At 65.2% G+C, this 22,808-nt stretch overlaps 8 protein-coding genes across 8 annotated transcripts in view; 5 read left to right on the top strand and 3 right to left on the bottom strand.

The window, feature by feature from the left end:
• CHLNCDRAFT_134265 (hypothetical protein) overlaps positions 1-1,076 on the top strand; it is a gene marked incomplete at both ends in the record, with an annotated part of 4,709 nt that extends 3,633 nt beyond the window's left edge. The window contains 4 exons of the mRNA XM_005847344.1: positions 204-417; positions 527-732; positions 862-1,000; positions 1,065-1,076. Coding sequence (XP_005847406.1) covers positions 204-417; positions 527-732; positions 862-1,000; positions 1,065-1,076 — 571 coding nt within the window. The remainder of the gene's footprint in view (positions 1-203; positions 418-526; positions 733-861; positions 1,001-1,064) is intronic.
• Positions 1,077-5,077: 4,001 nt separating this feature from the next.
• On the bottom strand, positions 5,078-6,523 carry CHLNCDRAFT_57943 (expressed protein; the record flags this gene model as incomplete). The annotated part of the gene is made up of 3 exons (XM_005847197.1): positions 5,078-5,299; positions 5,426-6,298; positions 6,398-6,523. 3 exons carry the CDS (start codon positions 6,521-6,523, stop codon positions 5,078-5,080), a joined length of 1,221 nt encoding a protein of 406 aa, XP_005847259.1.
• Positions 6,524-7,595: 1,072 nt separating this feature from the next.
• On the top strand, positions 7,596-9,641 carry CHLNCDRAFT_23687 (hypothetical protein; the record flags this gene model as incomplete). The annotated part of the gene is made up of 7 exons (XM_005847343.1): positions 7,596-7,721; positions 7,920-8,055; positions 8,225-8,367; positions 8,572-8,805; positions 8,965-9,055; positions 9,188-9,360; positions 9,495-9,641. Coding segments are annotated over 7 exons (1,050 nt in total), but the record flags the coding sequence as incomplete, so codon positions are not given.
• Positions 9,642-10,293: 652 nt separating this feature from the next.
• On the bottom strand, positions 10,294-11,969 carry CHLNCDRAFT_48836 (hypothetical protein; the record flags this gene model as incomplete). Its single annotated transcript, XM_005847196.1, has 6 exons — positions 10,294-10,587; positions 10,693-10,811; positions 10,883-10,973; positions 11,091-11,192; positions 11,367-11,741; positions 11,844-11,969. 6 exons carry the CDS (start codon positions 11,967-11,969, stop codon positions 10,294-10,296), a joined length of 1,107 nt encoding a protein of 368 aa, XP_005847258.1.
• Positions 11,970-12,269: 300 nt separating this feature from the next.
• Positions 12,270-13,562, top strand: CHLNCDRAFT_23445 (hypothetical protein; the record flags this gene model as incomplete). Its single annotated transcript, XM_005847342.1, has 5 exons — positions 12,270-12,501; positions 12,627-12,880; positions 13,025-13,111; positions 13,217-13,323; positions 13,424-13,562. The coding sequence occupies 5 exons, from the start codon at positions 12,270-12,272 to the stop codon at positions 13,560-13,562; spliced, it is 819 nt and encodes a 272-aa protein (XP_005847404.1).
• Positions 13,563-17,945: 4,383 nt separating this feature from the next.
• CHLNCDRAFT_35559 (hypothetical protein) lies at positions 17,946-20,295 on the top strand (the record flags this gene model as incomplete). Its single annotated transcript, XM_005847341.1, has 9 exons — positions 17,946-18,121; positions 18,377-18,494; positions 18,644-18,757; positions 18,898-18,982; positions 19,121-19,186; positions 19,336-19,449; positions 19,558-19,718; positions 19,852-19,945; positions 20,061-20,295. 9 exons carry the CDS (start codon positions 17,946-17,948, stop codon positions 20,177-20,179), a joined length of 1,047 nt encoding a protein of 348 aa, XP_005847403.1. The 3' UTR covers positions 20,180-20,295.
• Positions 20,296-20,411: 116 nt separating this feature from the next.
• On the top strand, positions 20,412-22,352 carry CHLNCDRAFT_134256 (hypothetical protein; the record flags this gene model as incomplete). Its single annotated transcript, XM_005847340.1, has 6 exons — positions 20,412-20,461; positions 20,555-20,835; positions 20,955-21,006; positions 21,183-21,364; positions 21,547-21,958; positions 22,100-22,352. The coding sequence occupies 6 exons, from the start codon at positions 20,412-20,414 to the stop codon at positions 22,350-22,352; spliced, it is 1,230 nt and encodes a 409-aa protein (XP_005847402.1).
• Positions 22,353-22,513: 161 nt separating this feature from the next.
• Positions 22,514-22,808, bottom strand: part of CHLNCDRAFT_31240 (hypothetical protein) — a gene marked incomplete at its 5' end in the record, with an annotated part of 1,043 nt that continues 748 nt past the window's right edge. The window contains one exon of the mRNA XM_005847195.1: positions 22,514-22,691. Coding sequence (XP_005847257.1) covers positions 22,617-22,691 — 75 coding nt within the window. The 3' untranslated portion in view covers positions 22,514-22,616. The remainder of the gene's footprint in view (positions 22,692-22,808) is intronic.

Here is a 22,808-nt window from a genome sequence, read left to right as displayed (position 1 = left end):
ATCTTGCTCCGGGGCGCGGCACACCTCCGGGCGACTAAGTCAACGGCGGGGGCCAGCCCGGCAGCTGTGCACCTGCCTGGGCTGCCTCCAGCCTTGACAAACGTAGCCCGGAGGTGTGCCGCGCCCCGGCGCCCACCACCACTCTGGCACCCACCACCACCCTGGCACCCACCACCACCCTGGCACCCACCACCGCACCGCAGGCTGCTCATCTCCATCCCGCTCTCCTACTCTGGCGGCATCATCGCCGCCAAGCAGGAGATCCGGCAGTACCCCACGCGCACCAACCAGATCCCGCGCCACATCCCGCCCCCGCACTGGGCCTCCCACCCGCTCGTCCTCTTCTTCGCCGCCGGCCTGCTGCCCTTTGGCACCATCTTCGTGGAGCTGTACTTCGCCATGACCTCCATGTGGCAGGTGGGGCAGGGGGAGAGAGGGGTGCAGGGAGGGGCGACGGGAACAAGCCCACTACACGCCCCCTGAGACGCCTGAACACGCACTCCTTCCAAACAAATCCATCCCGCAGGGTTACTTTTACTACATCTTCGGTTTTGCCTTCCTGGTGGCCGTCCTGACCATCATCATCACCATCGAGGTCTCCATCGTCTGCACCTACGTCCAGCTGTGCGCCGAGGACTACCTGTGGTGGTGGCGCTCCTACTATCGCGGCGGCTCCATCTCCGTCTACGTCCTCATCTACTCCATCGGCTTCCTGGTCAACACCCTGCACAAGTGAGGGTGGGGGGGTGGGGGGAGGCAGGGGGGTGATTAAGGCAGCTGTGCATGGTTCACGTGCCCGCCGCGCCCACTGGCCGACCCGTCATGCGTGCCTGCTCCCCTCCCCTGCCTTCCCCCCCCCAGGCTCACCGGCGTCCTGCCCGTGGTCCTGTACCTGGCCTACATGAGCCTGCTGGTGTGGTGCCTGTTCCTGGCCATGGGCACCATTGGCTTCCTCTCCTCCTTCCTCTTCACCTACGCCATCTTCAACGCCGCCAAGAGCGTGAGTGGCGGCGGCTGTCTGGCGCCTTGTTGGGAAGGAGGTCGCGGTGGGCCCGCCCGTGCAGGGACACTGTTGAGCTGCTGGGCTGGCTGGCCCACTGCTACAGTGCCACTCAATTTCTCCTGCTGCCCATGCCTGCTGCAGGATTAGGTGGCACACTGACTACGGGAGCCCCACGTGGCGCCGCAGCCACATGTGTGTGGGCACGTTGGCTTGCCCCTCGCGGCGGCTGCCCCGTGAGCCATCCTGGCAACCAGCCGCAGGCGGCTGCCGCGCAAACAGGACAGTGAAGTTATTCTTTGCATGATGCCCTGTTCCTTTCTTTCGCAGCACATCTCTCTTCTCTTTTGCTCCAATGTGACATCAATGCCAACAGTTGGTGGTAGGCAGCAAAAGGTTGAGAGGGAAAAGAGAGCAAGCTGCAGCAACGATGCGCAAGGCACGCCTCTCCTCGTGCCTATCGCCGCTTCCCGCCCTTCCAGCCCGCCGCCGCCTTGTCCTTGTCGGGCGTGCCCTGCTGCTGCTTCTCCTTCTCCGCCGCCGCCTTATCCGCCGCCGCCTTGTCCACCGCCGCCTGGAACGTCTTGCGCATGGCAAAGGCGTCCTCCCCATCCGCATAATACTTCTCCTCGGTCTCGTGGATCCTGCGTGTGGGTGGGTGGTGGGGGCATGAAGGGAGCAGTCGACGTGGGTGGCGGCGACGGGAATGGCGCATATGCAGAGCAGATCAGGGAAGCAGAGAAGGCGGGTTCAGTCATGGCGCCAGATGCCAAGGCTGGCAGCCCCGCCCGCCATCTCTTCAGACCAGTATTGGCCACCGCCCGCTCACTTGTACCCCAGTGTGTGTGTGTAGAGGTGGAAGGCGCCGCGGTTGGTGACGCGCACGTGCAGGCTGGAGTAGTGTGCACCAAACACCTCCTCCATCGCGCGGTCTGCACGGCGGAACACAGCAGCATGGCGGCGAGCTGGGCAGGGCGGGTGCATCAATGAGCCAAGGGCAGCACGCACAGCAGAACATGCAGACGGTAGGCAGAGGCGGCCTAGGTGCTGGCGCCTCACGTGCCGCCGCCATGAGCTTGGTGGCCAGGCCCAGCTTGCGGTGGGTGCGGGCCACCGCCAGCGAGGTGATGTGGCCATGCACTTCAGATGCCTCCTCCTCCCTGCACTCCACATGCCAGCCCAACTGAGCAACGCTGCCAACCCTGTACGGCCAGCAGCCACGGGGTGCGGCTGGCAGCGCTCCGGCCCACTTGCAGCACCGCAGCGGTAGCCGCAGCGCCAACGACAGCGGCGGCAGCACAACAATCCCTCCGCCCGCCCATCCACCCGCCACCACCACCGCACACCCACATTTTGGCCAGCACGTAGCCCACTATCTTGCCGCCATAGTCCTCGGCCACATACAGCAGCTGGGGCCAGGACAGGACGTGGTAGAAGTAGTACTGCGGCAGGAGGGCAGTATTACTTCTTATAGGGCCAGGGGTGCACCACGGTGAAGTGAGGGGAGAGGCTCGGCGTGTGGCCAGAGCATTGGGAGGCGCTTGCTGGAGGAGCGGGCTGCGCCCACCTTGAGCTGGTAGTTCTCAGGCAAGCACAGCAGGTTGCAGCGTTGCATCTGCAGCAGGTCCTCCACCGTGGCCTGCCGGATGCACACCATCTTGGGAAGAACGGCAAAGCCTGCTAGGCTCTGCAGGGAGGGCACCGGCGGGTCGGCGGGCTTCAGGCGGCAGGGCGGCGGCAGCCCGGGCGGGCAACCTGCTATCCTCGCGACTGTCCGCTCAGATCCATCAGCACATCGCCCCGGGCTGCTGCTGTAGCTGGCGTGGCCTGGCTGCCCTGCATGGGCGCAAAGCAGAGAAGACATGCACAGCTGCTTGCGCCCCTGCTGCATGCCCACTGACCTTTCAGAACCGATGTACTCAGAGTTATCAAGAGCGGAGGCGAGAGGCGGGGTTGCGAAGGGTGATGGGTGGATGGGGTGAGCAGGGGGGGCCTGTGGCGGCGCCCAGAGCGATCAGTTGCAGGTAATGCAGATCAACAGGCAAGCAGACTTGAGCGCCCGGCTTTGAGGGACAGGCTGAGCTGGATTTGCTGTTGCATTATTAATCCCAATCGCGGGGCAGAGAGCAGCCGTTCGCTCGACACAATGCCCTCTGCAGCAAAAGGAGACCATCAATGCACCAGCCCGGCATAGCCAAAGCCATGTCGGCGTTTCACCCACCCCTCTCTCTGCCGCCGCCGCTGCTCCTCTGCTGCACCTGCCTCCTCTTGCTGCTGGGCAGCCGTCCAGCAGCGGCTGTGCGGGCTCCACTGCAGCTGGGGCAGGCGCCGCCACCACCGCCCGCCGACAAGAGCAGCTCTGGACTGCTGCCGTTGACACCGCCACTGGCCGACGGCGCCTCGGCTGGCGCTTTCACGAGCTGCCTTGGTTTTGTTGAGAACTTTTTCACGAGCTGCCCCATCGCCCTCGATAGAGTCAGCCTCACTTACAGCCGCGGCACCGACCAGGCGCTGATGCCCGAGGAAGTCGCGACGGCGGCCAGGGACCTTCACGATGCTGGCCTGCCCGTGGTAGGGTGTGTGCTGCTGGCTGTGCATTCCTGCCAGTGGAAGGCTCCTTACCTTGGCATCCCCTGGTTGAGGGTACCCCTGCTGCTACTGCCGCAGGTGCTGTGCGGTGGTGGAGCAGGAATCCGCCTCTGCCTGCAGCGTTTCGGTGGAGGAGGCGGCTCTAGATCAGTACCTGCGCCAGGAGGGCACCACCACGCCAACGTTTGTGCAGAGCGCGCTGGCCGTCATCAGGGGCGCCTGCGGCGCCCACCTGCCGCCCCCGACCGGCGAAGCAGGGTGACGGGCAGCTGCTATGCGGCGCGGCCGCCATACAAGCACATGCAACTGAAGGGGCCAACACATCAAAGTTGCAACAACCTGCATGCCCGCCTTGCCCTTGTCCTCTTACTTCGTTGTTCCTGTTTTGTGTGTATGCATATGGCATAGCTAGCGGTTTCAATTTATTTTCTTCTCGTTACTTCCTTCAAGTTGTTGTATGAAAGAAAAACCTTGTATAGAGAGGAGACTTTCGAAGAAGCTGTAGTGGAAGGGGTGCAGGTACCAAGCGCCGAGCGCCAGGCTGTCGAACTGTGTTGGCCGTGTTGGGGGAATCATACAAAGGGGGCTAGTTGAGCCAATTCACCCATTCAACGGCCACCTTTAGAAGACTCTCAAGATGCGGACCACCCACATCCTGCTGGTGGCGCTCCTGAGTGCCTGCGTTGCAGGCTGGCCTGCTGCCACTGCTGCCACCGCTGAAGCGCCGGATGTGACAGCAGTTGCATGGCAGAGCTTTCTGAGCCTCTCCTGTGCTCGGCTCTTGGACCCAATCATCCCTTGCCCCGCCGCAGGCACAGACGCTGGCCTGCTGACAGCGTTGGCCGGGTACGGCACTTGCCAAACAATCTGCAACGTGGCCTGGGTGTCGTGCTATGCCGGCGCAGGCCTGGTGGCAGGCACAGGTGAAGGGGGATGGGTAGCTAGGCGGGGGCGGCACACCTGCGATGTGAGATGCCGGCGCAATGCAGAGCAGAGCTCGGAAGTCGCCACCGCTCACCACCATTGCTGATGGCCCTTGCCTACCCCTCTCATGCCGCCCATGCAGTCACCGCCGGCCTTGGTGCACCTGAGATGGCGATCGCATGCAACGCTGCCCAAGGCCTGTGCATGACGGCGTGCGCTGCTGGCCTGGCGGTAGCACCCACGCCCTGAAATGTGCTCTCCAAGCCGGTCATGCAGTGCCGCCAGTGCAGCCCTGCATCCAAGACCCATGAACCCTGCAAAGCCCACCCGTCACATCCCTGCATGTCCCAGTCACTCCTGTTGATGCGTGTGGTTGCCTATGGAGATGTTGCACTCCTGAACAGCAACCGGGCACGTTGCATTTTGCGTCCGGTGGTGTAACTCATTCGGTGCAATGTTCATCGCCGGCTTTGAACCACTTCATTCCGAACAGCAACCAGCTGGGAAGGCTGAGGCCAGCAACACGCAGCCAGCAGGTGCCCACGCTGTCCAGGCCCAGCCCGGCTAGATGTCCAGATCGTCGTCGGGGTCCTCATCGCTGTCGTGCTCGCTGCCGCTGTCCCGCACATACATGATGCGACCCAGGCCCCCGCCCCCATCCGCGGCCGCCACCTCGGTGCTCGCCGCGGCTGGCAGCGCCGCGCCTGCTGCCGATGGCGGCCGCGCCCTGCCGCCCGCCTCTGGTGGCAGGTAATCACGGAAGTCACCCGTGTGGTAGGCTGCACCCTGCAGGGGTCAAGCACAAACAAAAGGGGTGAATCAGGAGGGCTGCCGAGGTTGGCAGTCTGGCGGGGAGGCATGTGCAACAGGGCACCCTTGCCTGCCAAGTCGCCAGCAGCCCCGCGGCCTCACCTGCCCCTGGTGCTCAAAGGGCAGCTGCACCCGCTGCTTGGCCTCCAGCTCAGCCTGGCTCAGCCCCAGCTTCATGCCGCCAGCCAGCTGCTGCGCCAGCCCGGCTGCTGGGCCCTCGGCCCCACCGCCGCCTGCGCCCGCTGCAGCCGCCCTCTCAGCCGCCGCCTGAGGGTTGAGCGCGTCGGCGGGCGGGGCAAAGAACTGCAGGCCGCCGCCGCCATCCAGGCAGTACAGCTGAGCCTCTGCCCGCACCCGCCCCGCCCTGCGCTTCAGCCGTACCGCCAGCCTGCCCTGCGGCTCCCCCGCGCCATGGGCAGCCGCACACAGGCTCTGCTCCAGCTCGCTGGCTGGCTGCAGCTGCAGGGTTCCTGCAGCCAGCTGCTCCAGCGCCGCCAGCTGCTGCGGCGTGTGCAGGTCGCCGTGGACTCCACACAGCAGGCTGGACACTCTGGGAGCAGCCTGCAGGCTGTGCAGCAGGTGCGCCACGGCGCCTGCCCCAAACCGGTCTAGCAAGGGGCTGAGGCAATCGAACACGATGCACTGCCGCAGGCCGGGTGCCGCCTGCTGGGCGCTGGCCAGGTGGCGGCGCAGCTGCTGCATGCCGTCTGGCGCCGCAAGGATGCCGGGGAGCGGGATCACCGAGCCGCTTCTGCTGCTGGTACTGCTGCTGCTGCCGTCGTCGCTGCCTCCACCGTCCTGGAGCAGGCTGCCCCAGGCGTTAGGGTCCGAGAAAGCATCCAGAACAGTGAGGCTGACAGAGGTGAGGGAGCAGAGCTGCTGGTACTGCGCTGCGGGGCGCTCCAGCGCCACCAGGGTGAGCCCCGCCGCCTGCGCCCTTCCGCCCGCAATGGCCGCCGCCAACTCGGCCACTGCCTGTAGGCAGCAAAGGCAGTCGAGGCGAGGGATGGTAGGCGCGCTGCACTTCCCACGCACTCCCAGGCTGAGTGAGGGGGATCAGCACATGTGGCTGACCCACGGTGCAGAGAGGCTTGCCTGGCGCAGCAAGGCGGGCCCGCCGACCACCGCCAGCGTGTCGCACAGGAGCAGCAGGGGGGCTGCGGCGCCGGCCTCCCCGCTGCCATCGCGTAGCGTCCGCATAGCCAAATCCATGGAGACAGCGCTGGACTGATGAGGCACTCGCTTGGAAGCAGCCTGGCAACGTCGCAATGCGGGCTTGCCTCCTGGCGGCAGGCTGCTGCAGAGTGACTAGCAATGTAGGGGAGCCTAAGTTTCAATCCGATGGGCCAGGCTAAAACTAAATGCCAGCCTGGCTGAAACGTCACCTCAGCGCACAAACCAAGGAGCATTTGCACCACACAGCCATACCCACAGAGGCACCCTGTGTGCTGTGTAAGGGCCTCGTGTCGCCGCCCTAAGGGTCCTGCCCGCACCCAAGGCAAAACACCCAGGCAGGCACAGGGGGGCCCCGAAGGAGCATGCGAGGCGTGCAGCGGCTGCTGCAGCGCTCGCTGCTGCAGCCTGGGGGCGGCGGCCAGGCGGTGGCGGCGGCGCAGGCAGCCGCGGGCGGAGAGGTGGCGGCGGCCTGCCGCTGCGCAGCCCGCACCGTGGCAGCGGCCCCAGCCCGCAGCTTTGTCGCCACCGCACATCGGGCATGGCGCTCTGGGGCAGCCAGCCCCGCGGCGCCATCCTTTGCGGCAGCACACGTGAGTTTTTTGCGGGTTTGCCAGAGGGCAACACAGGTCTGCGGTTGAGTGCCCGGGCACCTCCTCTCCTGTTCAAATCCACCGAATGCTGCTGCCCCTTTTGCCGCAGCTGCACAAGTTCGGCCTGCGGCAGTACGGCTTGGCAGCATCGGCATCCCTGAGGGCGTCCCGCTCATCTGGCAAGACCGGCGCGGCGGCGGTAGCGGCGGCGCTGAGGCGGCCGCAGGGCCTGGCTGGCTCCAGCCTCGCCCGGCAGGCAGGGCGCCGCCTCAAGGCCACCATCACTGAGTTCCGGGCGATGCCAAACGCAGCAGAGGCAAGCCGCAGTGTTTTGGTGGCAGCAGAACAGCGCTCAGCTGGGTGGCTCTGCCATGCGGGACTGGTGTGGCGGCCGCAGCTGAGCCGACCTGCCCCGTGCCTCCCCGCCCGTCCACGCCCTGCAGGCCTACGGGCCCGCCGCCCTCACCGCGGGCCTCAGCCCCGGCCAGCGACGCCAGCTGGCGGCGTGGCTGGGCGTCTGCAGCGCCTGGGTGTTTGTGCTGGTGGTGGTGGGCGGCATCACGCGCCTCACCCGCTCCGGCCTGTCCATGACCTCCTGGAAGTTCACGGGGGAGAAGCCGCCCAGCACAGAGGTGGGGGCGTGGAGGCGGCAAGCAGCAGGGGAGGGTGGCAAGGGTGCAGTGGGGGGGAGCCTGCAGCAGTGTGGTGCAGGACCTGCAGCTCCTACCCCTCCCTGCCTGCCTTGCGCCCCCTCTGCCTTCTCCTACCGACCGCCACCCACCCTCCTGCCTGCGTGCCCGCCTGCACACCCACGTGGCCCGCACCCGCAGGCGGAGTGGGAGGAGGAGTTTGGGCGGTACCGTGCCACGCCCGAGTACCTGCGCACCAACCAGGGCATGACCGTGGATGAGTTCAAGTTCATCTACTTTTGGGAGTGGGGCCACCGCATGTGGGGGCGCGCCCTGGGTGAGCCTGGGGGCGGCGGGGTGCTGGGGGGAAGGGAAGCAGAGCAGGCTAGACCTCCGGCGAATGGAGCCTGGCCGGATTTGGAGCCTAGCAAGGGTGCAGCAGGGTGGCTGGCTCCATGCCCTTCCACGCCTCCTGGCTCAACCCTCTCCCTCCCCTGCTGCCGCAGGCCTGGTTGTGGCGCTGCCTGCCGCCTACTTTGCGTCTCGCGGCATGATCAACCGCCCGCTGGGCCGCCGCCTTTCGCTGCTGTTCCTCATGGGGGGCATGCAGGGCCTGGTGGGGTGGTGGATGGTGCGCAGCGGCTTCCGGGTGAGTGGCCAGGGGCCGAGGGAGGGAGTGTGTGGGGGCATGCCAGCCAGCCCAGCCTGGCCAGCCTGTGCCGCACCTGCCCTGCCTGCTGCACCCTCATTCGAGCATGAAGTGTGCATGCACCGGCGGCCAGGCTGGGGCTCCTGGTTGCCGCACAAGCCACTTCTAGAGTGGTGGCGGTACTGCTGCTGCCCTGTACCGCAGGAACCTGAGGAGAATGAGGTGCCGCGCGTGAGCACGTACCGCATGGCGGGCCACCTGGCCTCCGCCTTTGCCATCTACAGCACCCTGGTGTGGACCACGCTCAGCGTGGCGGTACCGCTGCCGCCCGTGGTGGCTGCGGGGCCAGAAGCCGCGCACGCCGCGCGCCTGCTGGCGCGCTGGGCCCACCCGCTGGCGGCCGTCATCGGCATCACCGCCATGAGCGGCTGCTTTGTGGTGAGTGTGGCGACGGCGCGAGGTGCCGTGCAGGGCATGGGTGTTGGGCCCATGCTGGCGCCGTGCTTGCCTGCCTTGGCAGCGTCAGGGATGGTGCCCTGGCTTGGTCGCGTGCACCACGTGCATGGGCACCCTGCCTCTCCCTTTTTCCATGCGCAGGCCGGGAAGGATGCTGGGCGCGCCTACAACACCTGGCCCGACATGAACGGCGAGTGGATACCTTCAGAGTACTGGAGCGAGCGGCTGCCGGGTGGGTGTGCTGTGCTGGAGTGGTGGTGGCGGCGGGCAGGGAGGGTTCCACGCGGCGCATGCAAGCAGCACCTGCAGAGTGCTCATGTTCAGGCCGCTGACACACGCACGCACCTGCACTCCTTGCCCGCAGCCCTGCGCAACCTGTTTGAGAACACGGCGGCTGTGCAGTTCAACCACCGCATGCTGGCATACACCAGCCTGGCGGGCGTGGTGGGCATGTGGCGCTACGGCTCCCAGCTGCCCGCCCTGCCCAGGGCGGCCCGCCTCTGCCTGCACGCGCTGGCTGCCGCCACCGCCGGACAGGTGCGCCCTGCTGCTAGCTGCAGGCCGGAGCTATTCCCCTGCAATGTTGGGGGAGGCGCGCAACCGCCGCCCGGCGCCCTTGCCCTCCTCCGCCTCCATCTTTCCCTCCCCCTGCCCTCCCGTCCCTCCCGCAGGTGGCCCTGGGCATCACCACCCTGCTCACCTATGTGCCCGTGTCGCTGGGAGCCGCCCACCAGGGCGGCGCCATGGTGCTGTTCACGCTCATGCTGGGCCTGCTCTACTCCATCAAGCCCGCCCCCTCGCTGGGCACATTCAAGTGAGGGGCGCGCTGCTTGCGGACCGTGTGGGATGGCCACACGGGCGCTCGCTGGTTGGCTGGGATCACAGCTCTTCGTGACATGTGTGGCAGCATGGCATGCAAAAGAGCGTGTTGCTGACCTCAGCTGTTCTCCTGCCTGGCTCCCCCTCCCTGCCCCGCAGGCTGCTGATTGCCAAGTACGGCACCCCAGCCACCGCTGCTGCAGTGCTGGGCATCGGCGGGACAGTGGTCAACATGCACTGAGCTGCTCAGCAGGCACCGCGCTGCGCATTCAGCACCAGGCTCTGTTGCAGGGCGTGCCACCAACCATTCCATTTCATGCGACGGGTGGGGCAGCGCTGAGCGCTGCTGCCGCTCGCAATTCATGTCATCCCATGTGATTCCCCATGCGTAGCTTGTCGCCCGCTTATGTTTTGCTTGCTTTTGGCTTATATTTCTTTGCTGCTGTCCCCAAAAAGGCCCTGTGCTGTATCGCTGATGTAACCGCTTGCGTCTGCCCAGCCGACATGGCCCGGGAGCCACATCTGCAAGTGCGCTGCACTGCATGAACCAAAACACGGTTGCCAGGCAGTTGCAGTGCTCAATGAACAAAAAATGATAAGCGAGACAAAATAGTTGCAGAATTGTTGAAGAGTCGAGCACCGCACGGCCATCTACACATCGGTGCGCCAGCCGCGGAAGCTCTCCCGCAGCGAGCCCTGCTGCGAGGTGACACTGGGGTGTGGGCCCTCAAACCGCCCCAGGACCGCCTGGCTGTTGGCCTGGGCCAGAGCCGCCGCCATGTCGCGGCAGCGCTGCCGGTTGCCGCTGGGGTCTTCTGACCACAGCTTCAGCACGCTGGCCTGCAGGCTGCGCCCAAAGGAGAAGGACAGGGCCCAGGGTGCCCGCCCCTGCTGCTGCGCCAGCTGGTTGATGCGATTCAGGTTCACCGTCGCCTCCTCCTCAGTCTGCACACAGGCAGGCACGGCACCGGCAGTCGCATTGGCACAAAGCCGGCTGCTGTGCAGGGAGCCGCTGCGCTTGGGCCGCAGGCCCCAGAGGCCCCAGCCCACCTGCCCTCCACTGAGGAACATGATGCCAGGCAGCGCAGGGGGCACGCATCTCCGCATGACCCGCAGCGTCTCGTGAGCCACATCATCAGGGCTGGGCCGGGGCCCGCTGTAGTCTGCGCCTGCGCCAGGCAACAGCAGCAGTGGAGGCAGGAACATGGGTCGGCTGATATCGACCTTCTGCAACGCCTACCCGCCAAGGCATGCATGGCAGGGTGGATGGCCCGCAGCCTGCCTGGCAAGATCATCTGGGGCTTGAGCAGCGTGGCCTCCAGCACCACACCCTGCAGGCGGCGGGAAGCAGGCGGGCAGGAGCTGAGGTGCCCGGCGGTCGGCAGGGCAGGGTCTCCACTCTGTGGAGCGCCCGCCAGCCCGCTCGCCTTCTGCCACAGGTGGGCCACGCAGCGGGAGATGGCGCGTGCGGAGGCGTGGGCAAAGGCGGCTGTGTCGTGGTCGCCGTCGATCAGCAGCTCGGGCTCCACAATGGGCACCATGCCGCAGGCCTGACAAACAAGCCGAAACGCAAGCAAGCAAGCAATACAACAAGCATTTAGCACAAAACACGAGATGGAAGCCCTTGGCGAGTGTGCAGGTGGCCGAGCGAACAGGGCAGCAGGCAACCATCCACGGGACCCAAAGGCAGCAGCCCATCTCAGCACCAGCTAAAGAAAACACACCTGGCACACGGCGGCATACTCGGCCAGCTGCTGCGCGTTGAGCTCGATGGCACGCTCTGAGGGGCGACCGGCGCCCACCTTGAGCGCCGCCCGCCACTTGGCAAACCTGGCGCCGTCGGCGGCGTACTGGCGGCACGCCGCCTCCAGGCCTTCCAGCCCGCGTGTGCTGGTTTCTCCTGGGCGGCCCTCCAGAGGCACCAGCCCCTCGTCCACCTTGATGCCGGGCAGCACGCCCTGGCGCAGCAGGCACTGCGTGAAGGGCGTGCCGTCGCCCGCGCTCTGCCGCAGCGTTTCTTTGAACAGGATGGCGCCGCTGATGCCTGCATCGCCGATGGGGGCTGTGTAGAACAACTCCCTGTACGACCGTCGCGTCTCCTGCGGCACAGGAAGCCACTACTGTAAACGACTGCAGAGGCAGCTCAATGGCAGCGGCGACGCAGCGGCGGCGAAGGTCGTCGGCGGCGCCAACGCGCGCACCTCTGAGTTCTCGAATCCAGCCTTCTCGAGCCGCTTGCCAATAGTGCCTGTGCTCTCATCGCTGGCCAGCAGACCCTTGCCTGGGGCGGCGAGCTGGGAGGCAATCTCCTCGAGTGCGATGGGCATGGTGATTGGTCACCCGATTGATTCACCGAATGATGGGAAGCTGGCATCGGCCAGGATGCCAGCATGGTGCTGGGCCTGCTGAGCGGCGGTGGCGGCGCTGGCCCAGCTGGCTGGCCAGAGCAACAGGCCCACCCAACCGTTATTGGCTTCTGCAAAATCCAATTGAGGTGACGGATGATGTAATTCCACTCTCCAATTCCCTCCCGAGACGGACTGCGCTCCACCACCCGACAGCAAACTCGGTCGCCTACGCGCTGCCCAGCCTCTTTGGCGACTGCTGCATCCCTCTAGCGCCGTAGGATGGGTGCCGACGCAGCAGGGCGGCTGGATGCCTGGTTGCACCCGCAGGCGCCCGGCGGAGCGCTGCCCGACCCAGTCGGAACTGCCATCCCCGTCTTCTTCCCCGTCATCCTCCTGGAGGTCCTGTGCTCGTGGCACCGTGCCAGGCGGCCTGGCAGCAGCGCGCCACAGCTGTACAGCCTTCGCCAAACCATCAGCAACCTGTCCGCCGGCGTGCTTATGATCCTCTTCAGTGCGTGTCTCCTTGCCTCCGTTGCATTTCACAACGCTTTTTGATCGTCAGTTACCCCATTTGTCACTTGCACCTAAACCTCCAATCAACCAACTCGATGCCCAATTGCCATGTCTTGCATGCAGCCATCTTCCTCAAGGGCTTGCACGTCCTGCCCTACCTGTGGCTGGCCGAGCATGCGGGCCGGCTGCCGCGGGCGGCACGCCACGACAGCTGGTGGCTCGACGCAGCGGCCCTGCTGGCCTGCGACGTCTGCTTCTACCTCCAGCACCGCTTCATGCATGCCACCAACCTGGGCTGGTCGGCCCACGTGGTCCACCACAGCAGCCCCGACTTCAACCTCAGCACCGCGCTGCGCCAGGGCGCGGGGGAGGGCACGGTGAGCCTGCTGGTCTCCCAGGCTTCGCCGGCAGGAAGTGACAGCGCCGGCGGCGCAGCCCCGCTGCGTGCTGCACTGCGCATGCCGCGCAGCCGCCCGGTGCACGCACATCCCGACTCCTCCCCTTCTGCCGATCCCGCGCAGTTCTCCTGGCTGTTCTACCTGCCACTGGCGCTGTTCTGCCCGCCAGAGGTGTATGCGCTTCACCGCGGCCTCAACACAGTCTACCAGGTGAGGGAGGGAGGGACGCCAGCCAGCAGATTGCGCTTCCACCGATTGCTCTAGCTGATGACCTCTTGGTCCTGGCCAGCGCTGGCTGCCCCTCCCTTCGCACAGTTCTTCACCCACACCCAGCTGGTTGGGCGCCTGTGGTGGCCGCTGGAGCTGGTCCTCAACACCCCCAGCCACCACCGGGTGCATCATGCGCGAAACTACCCCCGCAGGTGCCCCCTTCCTTTTTTGTCTCCTTTGTATTGCCTGTGTGATCAACTCTCACTCCGCAACGTCTCGCCGAGCCACAACCCTGCTCCCGCCTGGTTGCAGCAACTTTGCTGGCATGCTGATTGTATGGGACCGCCTCTTTGGCACGTTTGAACCTGAGCAGCCTAGCGTGGCGTGCCTGTATGGCCTGGACGCGCAGGTAAGGACAGGACTGCGCTTAGAGGGTCGAGTTTTGTTTTAATCAAAATGGCGACTTGTTGCAACAGCCCCACCCCTCCCTGCCTGCAGACCAAGGTGCAGGGCACTTACAATCCGCTGTTGCACCAGGTTCACCATGCCATGGCGACGCTACGCCTGGCGGCAGCTGGCAAGGTGCACAGCATGCAGGCCTGCGCAGGCCTGTCACTCTTGTATCTCTAGCCCAGCCATACTTCTGCAGCTGCTACCTCCCTCGGCTCCGCAGGCACCACTCTGGAGCGTGCTCTTCACCCGCCGGTATGGGCCAGGCATGGTGCACCCTGCTGTCACGGATACTGCTCCACCCCCACCAGCAGGGAGCCAAGTGGGGTCTGATTCCAGGGAGTCAGCCCCAGGCAGCAATGGCAGCACCACCAGCCTGCGCAGGCGGGGCAGTCAGCCAGCCCCCAGCACCGGTAGCAGCACTGGCGGCGTGCCTGGCCCAGATCCCGTCTCAGAGTCGCAGCTGGTGAGCTATCCATGGGAGCGCCGCTGCCTGGGGGCACTGGATTATTACGCAGGTGGGCATCCGGGGCTGGCCAGGTGCCGGAGCCTGCCGCCAGCAGGGTGCCCTGCTCAATGCGTGCGGGTGTGGCAGCATGCAGCCAGATCCTACACTCAAACTGGTCTGCTGGCACTGCTCCTCCCTGACCTGCTTCGCATTCCGCCATGCCTGCAGCTGGCCAGTTCTTTCTGCTGGTGCTGCCCAGCACCCTGGCCTTCCTGGTGACCGTGGCGGCTTCAGGCTTGAGGTGAACCAGAACACAGCCGGACTTGTGCCACAGATTGACATCGCGAGTGCTGCTGCCGCTAAGCCTTCGCCGCTCAAGCCGCTGGCTGCTGCCTGCTTTTGTAGCCCTGCCTGGGTTGCGGCTGGCGCGTGCTTCCTGGCGTGGACCGTTGTCACGGTGGCATCGCTGTGCAGTGGGGAGGGGGCAGCTGTGGAACATGAGCTGGTCAGGCAAGTCGGTCCATGCTGCGGGTGGCACAACGGGCCCGCCATGCTCGCTTGCCTTCAGCGACCTATATTGAAACACCATTGCTCCAATTGAGCGCCAGTGCCGCTCCCCATTGCAGGGTGGTGGCCCAGGTGCTGCTTGCCCTTGGCGCGCTGAGCAGGGGCGCCCTCCCGCACCCCTGGCCAGCCCTGGCAGGCATCCTGGGCGCCATGTCCTGTGCTTGTACAGCCTTTCTGCTAGGACGGCTCACATTTGGAGGCAAATAGAAGGCTGAAAAAGCTTGTACATGGAAGGAAACCCTTGCACAGACACGCTCTCAAGAGGTGTATTGGCGCCTCGGCTCGCTCTCCTTGCCCCTGCCTCAAGGTGCCGGTGTGCTGTGCTTCCACCAGAACCTCTTGACTTTTTTACATTTGCGTTTAATGGACATGCATCAAAATGCAACAGGGTACAATCCCGCCATAATGGCTGGCGCTGAATCTGTGAATGGGATGGGAGCGGAACAGGGCCGATGACAGGAGGGCAGGGCAAGGGTGGTCCAAAGCTGGCTAGAGGTGTGGAGGGGAAAACTTGCAAGCAGCACCTGGGGATGGGATGCTGGGTACAATGTACAGCCAAGCCGGCTTCAGCCTTGTCCAGCCGCGCTTCAGATGCGATCCAGATGTTGCTGCAGGATGCGATCCAGCTGCTGCTGCAGGATGCGAACCAGCTGCTGTTTTTTTTTGGGGGGGGCCATCAGCCTGGTTGCTCAGTGAATCTTCACCTCCAGCACTACCACCGCCACTCCTGTCCACTTTGCCAATCGAGACTGCAACCAGCCATGCGGCCCCGACGAGGGGTGCGACAATCGTGTGACGGGGCCCTGGTCGGGGTCGCATGGCTGATAGCATCGTCGATAGGCAAAGTGGAGACGCAAGTGGCGGTGGTGGGGTCGGTGCTGGAGGTGACGTTCACTATCAAAACAGGCTGATGGAGTGTGAACAGTGCCAAAAACCTGCAAGGGTGCGGACCACAAGTTGAGTTACTTGGACTTGAGTTATGGCCTGCTCAAATGGTCGTGCTGGAAATGCCACTGAACAAGCAACATGCGTGCGTGGCCTGCAGCAGCAGGAGGTGCAGAAGGTGCTCACCTGCAAGCCGGCGCCACCGCCGCAGCCACCCGGCGGGCCGCCGCCACCAAATCCGCCCAGCGGTGCGCCGCCGAGCTGCCCCGCCTCCTTCCCTTTGTCGCTGGTGGGCCAGGGCTGCCTGCGCGGCAGAGGCGCCGTTGGAGAGTTATGATAATGAGACAAAACACATGCTATGCAACGGGCCGACAAGCTCATGCGAATGTCTCACGGGTGCCCCCGCCGGCGGGGACACCCGTGAGACATTCGCATGAGCTGCTTTTCGATATTGGTGAAGAAGAAGAAGATAGACTCAAGCGTGTCAGACTGCCTCGTCAGCTTCAGGCACCTTCCAAGCCGCCCCGACTACCGCCTGGCTGCAGGGCCTGGCATCAAGAAGCAGGAGCGATCATTGGCAATGCCGGGCTTGCCGAGCTTGATCACTAGCAGGTTGATTGCAAGCAGGATGATTGATTGACGCTTGAGCAGCCACGGTCGGCCTGCCGCCGCATCTTTGGGCGCCGCCAGCCACCTGCTGCCTGCTGACGCCAGCTGCTGCTCCCCCGCTCGAGTCCCCTCCCAGTCCCGTTCCCCTTTGCCATTCCACCCCAGCCATCCTGCCTGCCTCAACCCATGTCACTGCAGCTGGCCAGTACGCACTAGCGCCTACAGCTGCAGGGCGGGATGTGGCTGCAAGCCTAACACCCGGCCCCGCCTTGGTCGTTTCATTGCAGCCCCAAATGGCAAGCTCCGCTGTTGCCATCGGACCTGGATGTCAGAACTGAAATCAATATCAGGGCAGGAAGGCCAGCCAGGCACAGGCTGACTTCGCCCCAGCCAACAATGGGCCTGCGCCGCTTTCAGCGCATGGTGACCCCTCGGATGCGCAGGCCGCCCAGCGCCTTCAGCGCCAGACGCATGTTCGTCGCCTCACGCCTCGACTTGCGCACTGCCTGCAGCTCGGGCGGGCTGCGCTCTACCATCTCCACAAACCGGCTGTCCATCTTGCGGGCGCAACCCCGCCGACTGCACCCGCTCCCGCCCTGCGAGGCAGGCGGCAGGCATGTGGGCGTGTCAGGCGCAGCCTGGGCGCCGTGTCCTGTGCTTGAGCAGCCTTTCTGCTAGGACGGCTCACATTTGGAGGCAAATAGAAGGCTGAAAACGCTTGTACACGACTGTACGGTGGAAGGAAACCCTTGCATAGACCACCCGTGGAAGGAAATCCTGGCACAGACACGCTCTCAAGAGGTGTATTGGCGCCTCGGCTCGCTCTCCTTGCCCCTGCCTGAAGTTGTCTGATGTGCTGTGCTTCCAACAGAACCTCTTGCTTTTACTATTGCGTTGGATGGACATGCATCAAAATGCAACAGGACACACCGCCAGTACAGCTGGCGTGGGAGATGCACACCCTCCGTGCCCCATCATGTATCACATTCTGCTTCGGCATCCGAAACGCTCTGCTGGACTCTCGACAGCTCATTTTCACCATCGCTCCTCTGCTGCACCCTCGGGAGAGCAGTGGGCGCGCGGCATCTGGCCCGCGGCGGGAACCCACCAACTGCACACTAGCCTGAGTGCAGTGGATCAGGTGAGAGGCCATTTGGAGGTCAGCAGGCTCCATGTCTGTTGCGCCCTCATCCTCGTGCGGGGTTTCTGGAACCCGGGGCCCCAGTCGCCCAGGAACCTGCATGAAGGAAGCACGAGGCTGGAAGATGGATGGCGCTTATTCGCAATTGTACCGACACCCCTGGACCTCCGCAGGCGGTGGCGGCAGGGCGGCCCACCCGGCAGCTTCCGCCACGGTTTGCAGCCCCACCCAGCATGCAGCGCGTGGGCCTGCTTAGCCTTGGCAGGGGCCTGCGCGCCGGGCATGTAATGTCCAGGCCCTCAACAAGCTCGCGCCGCACATTGCGGGTGCTTGCAGCTGCCAGCCACGGCGGGAGCAGCTGGGCAGATCGGTCGCCGGCTTCAGGGCAGCGGCGGCAGCTGATGATGCAGGCTCTGGGACGCTCGCACGCTGGCGCGGCTGCCGCAGCTGCGGCCACTGATCTCCAGGCCCCGGCCGTCGGTGCTGCCGCAGCAGCTGCTGCCGCTGATCTGCAGGGCCCGGCTGTGAGCGGAGCACACACGCCCCCACGGCCCGGCATCCTTCGCCGCATGCTGCTGTCCGGGGTCGCTGCCGTGGCGCTGCTGGCGGCGGCGGCCTACCCACGCCCCGCCACCGCCTTCCAGCTGCCGGGCGGGCTGCCGGGCTTCGGCGGACGCAGCTCCGTGGCGGCGCCCCACGCGGCCACCGCCGCGGTGGATGTGCTGCCTGCAACGATGGAGAACAAGACGCCGCTGCCCGACCTCAGCCAGCTGTCTCCCGAGGAGGTCAAGACGGTGTCCTTGTTTAAGGAAAATACCCCGTGTGTGGTGAACATAACCAACATCGCTACGGCACGTGGCTACTATAGCATGGACATCCAAAAAATACCCGCAGGCAAGTTTGGAGGGCAGTGAGTTCTGCCCTCCAACCACCAGTGCATCGTGTTGTGCCCCCCGGGTTGAAGATCTCGAGGCCTGGGTTGGGCGTGGCTGGCTGGGCTGCCCTTGTGACGTAGTTGACAGCAGCGTAGTTGACAGCACCGCCACAGCCCTGGCGGTGCATACCTTCATCCGCTGCCTGCAGCCCCCCACCTGCATGGGCCATGCACAGGGTCGACACGTCACCACCCCTGCCCCCACTGCTCCTTGCCTGCAGGCCAGGGCAGCGGGTTTGTGTGGGATGGGCGTGGCCACATCGCCACCAACTTCCACGTCATACGCGGGGCCTCCGAGGTGCGGGTGTCGCTCATAGACCAGTCCACGTGGCCCGCCAAGATCATCGGGGTGAGGGCCCCCAGCGGCCCTGCCCCTCGCAGCCTGTCGCTGTCGCGGAGGGTTCTGGTGCTGCGGGACAGGCTGTAGGCCCAACGCGCTGAAGAGGCTGCCTGCCCGTCTCCCTCAACCTGCGCCCGCTGCTGCCCAACGCTGTGCAGGGCGACCCGTCGAAGGATGTTGCGGTGCTGCAGGTGGAGGCGCCGCCAGAGGTGCTGGCCAACCTCAAGCCCATCACCTTGGGCGCCAGCAGCGGCCTGCTGGTGGGGCAGCAGGTGGGGGCGGAGCAAGCAGACTGACTGGCTGGGTTGCCGCTGTGCAGCTGGGGCCGAGAGGGCAGACCCTGGGCATGGCTGGCCTGTTTCATGGGCTCCTTTCTGTGTCATGGCCAAGCGGGTGCTGCTGCCGCTCGCAGGTGTTTGCCATCGGCAACCCATTTGGTTTGGACCACACGCTTACCTCTGGAATCATCTCGGGCCTGAACCGCGAGCTGAACACAGGTGGGTGGCGGCCTCTGCGGCGAGCCATGCAGCTGGTAGGGATGAGAGCTGGTGGCAGGGAGGGGCGGGTAGGCAGGAGGGCTGCCAGAGTGCAGTGATAGAGGAGACTGAAGGCCAGAGTCCTGTCTGTCCCTGCAGGTTACGGCGGCAACTCCCTTCGGAATGTCATCCAATGCGATGCTGCCATCAACCCCGGCAACTCGGGTGGGCGGGCCCCGCCCTCCTGCTGCTGTTGTGCAGTGCTCGCGTGGCTGCTTGCGGGTCATGCTGGTTTCATGCCTGCCCCAGCAGGAGGTCGAGGCCTGAGCTTGCAAAGCCTGCCTCCTGCCCCCGGTTCCCTTGCACACCCGCAGGCGGCCCGCTGCTGGACAGCCGCGGCCGGCTGATTGGAATCAACACCGCCATCGCCGACCCCACCGGCAAGGGAGCCAGCTCCGGCATTGGCTTTGCGATACCCATCGACACAGGTGCCTGGCTGCCCTGCGTCACTGGTTGGCAGTATGCCACAGCTGGGAATCTCCTCTGAAGCTCTGCAAGCCTGCCCACCTCCATGCCTGCGCCCTTCTCTTGTGCAGTGAAGGGCCTGGTGGAGCAGATCCTCAAGTATGGGCGCGTTGTGCGCCCTGTGCTGGGCATCACCATAGCGCCGCCCCAGGCGCTGCGGCAGATGGGCATCCAGGGCGTGCTGGTGCTGGATGTGCCGCCCGGCACACCGGCAGCCAAGGCGGGCATGGAGGTGGGTGGGGCACTTGGGCAGGATGACTCCTGATGTTTGCCCCAGGGCCACCGGGGCTCAGGTGTTCTGTGCAATGCCGAGGGTGTCATATCGACCTGCCTCGTCACCTCTCGCTCCCGCTCTGCTGCGTCAGGGCATCACACGTGACAACTACGGCCGCATGACGATCGGCGACGTGATTGTGGGCATGAATGGCAAGCCCGTGCGCACAGAGGCAGACCTCTTTGGTGGGTGCTTGGCATGCCGCTGTGCTGTGGCCTGCAGCCGCACTTGAGCAGCTCTGGTTGGGGAACTGCTGTGGCACATCGGGATTCGATGGCTGGTGCACCTGCCTTCCCGCAGACATACTGGATGGATGCAAGGTGGGGGACAAGGTGACGGTGGATGTGCTTCGGCATGGCGACCAGCGCAAAACGCTGACGGTGAAGCTGGGGGAGAGGATACCCGAAATCGCAGAGTGACGGAGAAGGCCTGGGTTTGAAAAGTAGCAACAAGATTTTTTGTTTGCAGCCAGCAATCTCAATGCAATTGGGTTGGAGAGAGAACAGGAGGCCCGCTGTTTGAAACTGCCGTACCGCGCTGCCGCCCAGCAGTACTCCCGCTCCACCCTGTTGGCGCTCCCCACCACCTCCCACGGCTCTGCAATTCATTTCTGGATTGGGCAACGCCGCAGCAGCTCCATTTCGCAGCCACATGGACGGAGCGCAGAAGCGGGGTCCCCGCCTTGGCGATGCGGCCTCCCTGTAAGTGATCGAGGGGCCGGGAAGATCGTGCTGGCCTCCCTCGGCATCCACCCCTGCCACCCACCCGCTCAAGCTGCCTACTGTTTGCTGCAGCTGGAACTTCACGCCCGCCCCTGGCTGGACCAAGGAGGAGGCCCAGATCCTGAAATTGTGCCTAATGAAGCACGGCGTGGGCCGCTGGATCCAAATCCTGGAGCTGGGCCTGCTGCCGGGCAAGCTCATCCAGCAGTTGAACGGGCAGACGCAGCGCCTGCTGGGCCAGCAGTCGCTAGCGGCCTACACAGGGCTGCAGGTGGACATTGACCGCATCCGTGCCGACAATGACAAGTTGGTGGATGCGGAGCGCAAGAACGGGCTGGTCATCAACAGCGGGCGTGAGTTGTGGCGCGGTTGGCACGGCGGGGGAAGAGGTCCTGCTGTCGGCCCTGCCCTCTGCTGTTTCAATCAGCTGCGTTTGTTCACTGTGCCGCTGCTGTTCGCCTCTGCGCTGCAGCCAACCTCACCAAGCAGCAGAAGCAGCAGATGCAGGAGGAAGCCAAGGCCAAGTGAGGGCGCAGCAGGCGGCAGTGCCTGTTGCCCACCTGTTAGCATCGAACACAGCACCGGGGGCAGCAGGCCCATGCACAACTTCAAGGGCCTGCTTGCCCGTCCTGCAGCTGGCACCATGCAGTGGCCCGCTCACCTGCCCGGCCCTTGCCTGCCCTGCCCGCCTGGGCCACAGGTATGGCCTGTCTGAGGCGGAGGTGCAGGATGTGGATGAGCAGCTGCAGGAGCTGCTGGCCTCGAGGCGCGTGACGGCGGCGGCGGCAGGCGGCGGCGGCCAGGGCTCGTCGCTCCCAGAGCGAGGGGCGGCGGCGGCGGGCGGGGCACGCGGGCGGGCGCAACGCGAGGCAGAGCTGCTTGGTGCGCTGCTGCCGCTTGCTTGCCACCTGCCATGTCTCGCTGCTGTGCTGCGGCAGAAGCACGGTTGGTGACTCTTTGCTTTGCTCTGCTCACACCGCACGACGGCGAAGCAGTCACACTGCAATCTTCCTTGGTCCCCTGACGTGCAACTCTGTGCCTGCCTGGACCTCGCCTGCCTGCAGCTCGCGACACTACCAGCATGAGCAAGGAGCAGAAGATCAACTTCCTGCTGCACCTGCACGAGAAGCTGCAGCAGGCAGCCACCAGGCTGACCAAGGCAGCGGCCGGCGGCGTGCAGCAGCCGCTTCCAAGGCAGCAGCAGCAACAGCAGCAGCAACTCGCGCTGCCACCTGCAGCAGTAGCAGCGGCGGCAGCAGGACCTGCAGGCAGCACGGAGAATGAAGGGGCGGTGGCCAATGCAGCGCCCATGCAGATAGACATCCCAGCAGCAGCTGGCGAGCAGCAGCAGCTCAGAGCGCTTGCAGGCGGCAAGCCTGCCGCTGCGGCTGGCAAGGCGGCACGTGGCAAGCGCAAGTCTGCAGGCAGCAGGCAGGTGCGGCAGGCAGCGAGCGATGAGGAGGAGGATGGGGACTGGTGAGTCGGCACTGCTTGCCGAGCACCTGCCTGTTTCTTGCCCTGCTTTCTGCCTCACTTTATGTGCATGTTGCTGCTGTTTCAGCTGGCTTCAGCTGATCTGCCTCCCTTCTGCGTGCACCGGCCCGCTCCCTGCCACAGGAAGCCCGAGCCTCGTGGGAATGGCGGCCGGGGCACGCGGGCCTCAGATATGGATGTGGATGAGCAGCCCTGGGGCGCCGCAGCTCGCAGCGGAGGCGGCCGGGCGGGTTCTGCCGCGGCTGCTGCTGCAGCAGCAGATGTGGAGGAGCTTGTGGCGATGGGGTTCAGCGCCAAGCAGGCGCGGGACGCGCTGGAGGAGAGCAGCGGCGATGTGGAGGCGGCGGTGGAGTGGCTGGTGGCCAACTGCATGTAGGGCAGCAGGCATGGGCGCTTGCTGTAGGGCCCTGGCTTTGGCCTGTACCATGGCCAGCGATACCTGAAAGCCAGCCTGTCGCTTGCGGCGTTGTTCACTTGCTGGGACCAGGCACTGCCGTTGCCCACAATCACTGCCAGGCAGAGCCGCGCTGTAATGCGACCAGCTACATTATGTTACAGGACCAGCAATGCAGGGTGAAGCAGGGTGTCCGTCTGCTGCCAGGCAGGCAGGGCCTGCTCCCATTGCTGCCGCTACTGCTCTTCACTCGGCTGCCGCCGGCTCCTTGCGCGGCACGAAGCCGTCGCCCATGGCAGCTCGGGAGGGGTCTTTCAGGAACTGCAGCAGGAATTTCATTGGAAATGAGTGTGCGGATGTGTTGAGTGGCGTGGCGCCAGCTGCCCACAGGCCCCGCGCTGCCATCCCCGCTCCTGCCCCCCCCCCCCCCCCCTATAA

This window comes from Chlorella variabilis (genome assembly GCF_000147415.1).
Source record: "Chlorella variabilis unplaced genomic scaffold CHLNCscaffold_11, whole genome shotgun sequence".
NCBI classification, from domain to species: Eukaryota; Viridiplantae; Chlorophyta; class Trebouxiophyceae; order Chlorellales; family Chlorellaceae; genus Chlorella; species Chlorella variabilis.
The sequence above is the reverse complement of the archived record's forward strand: the minus strand, read 5'-3'. Positions and strand labels throughout refer to the sequence as shown.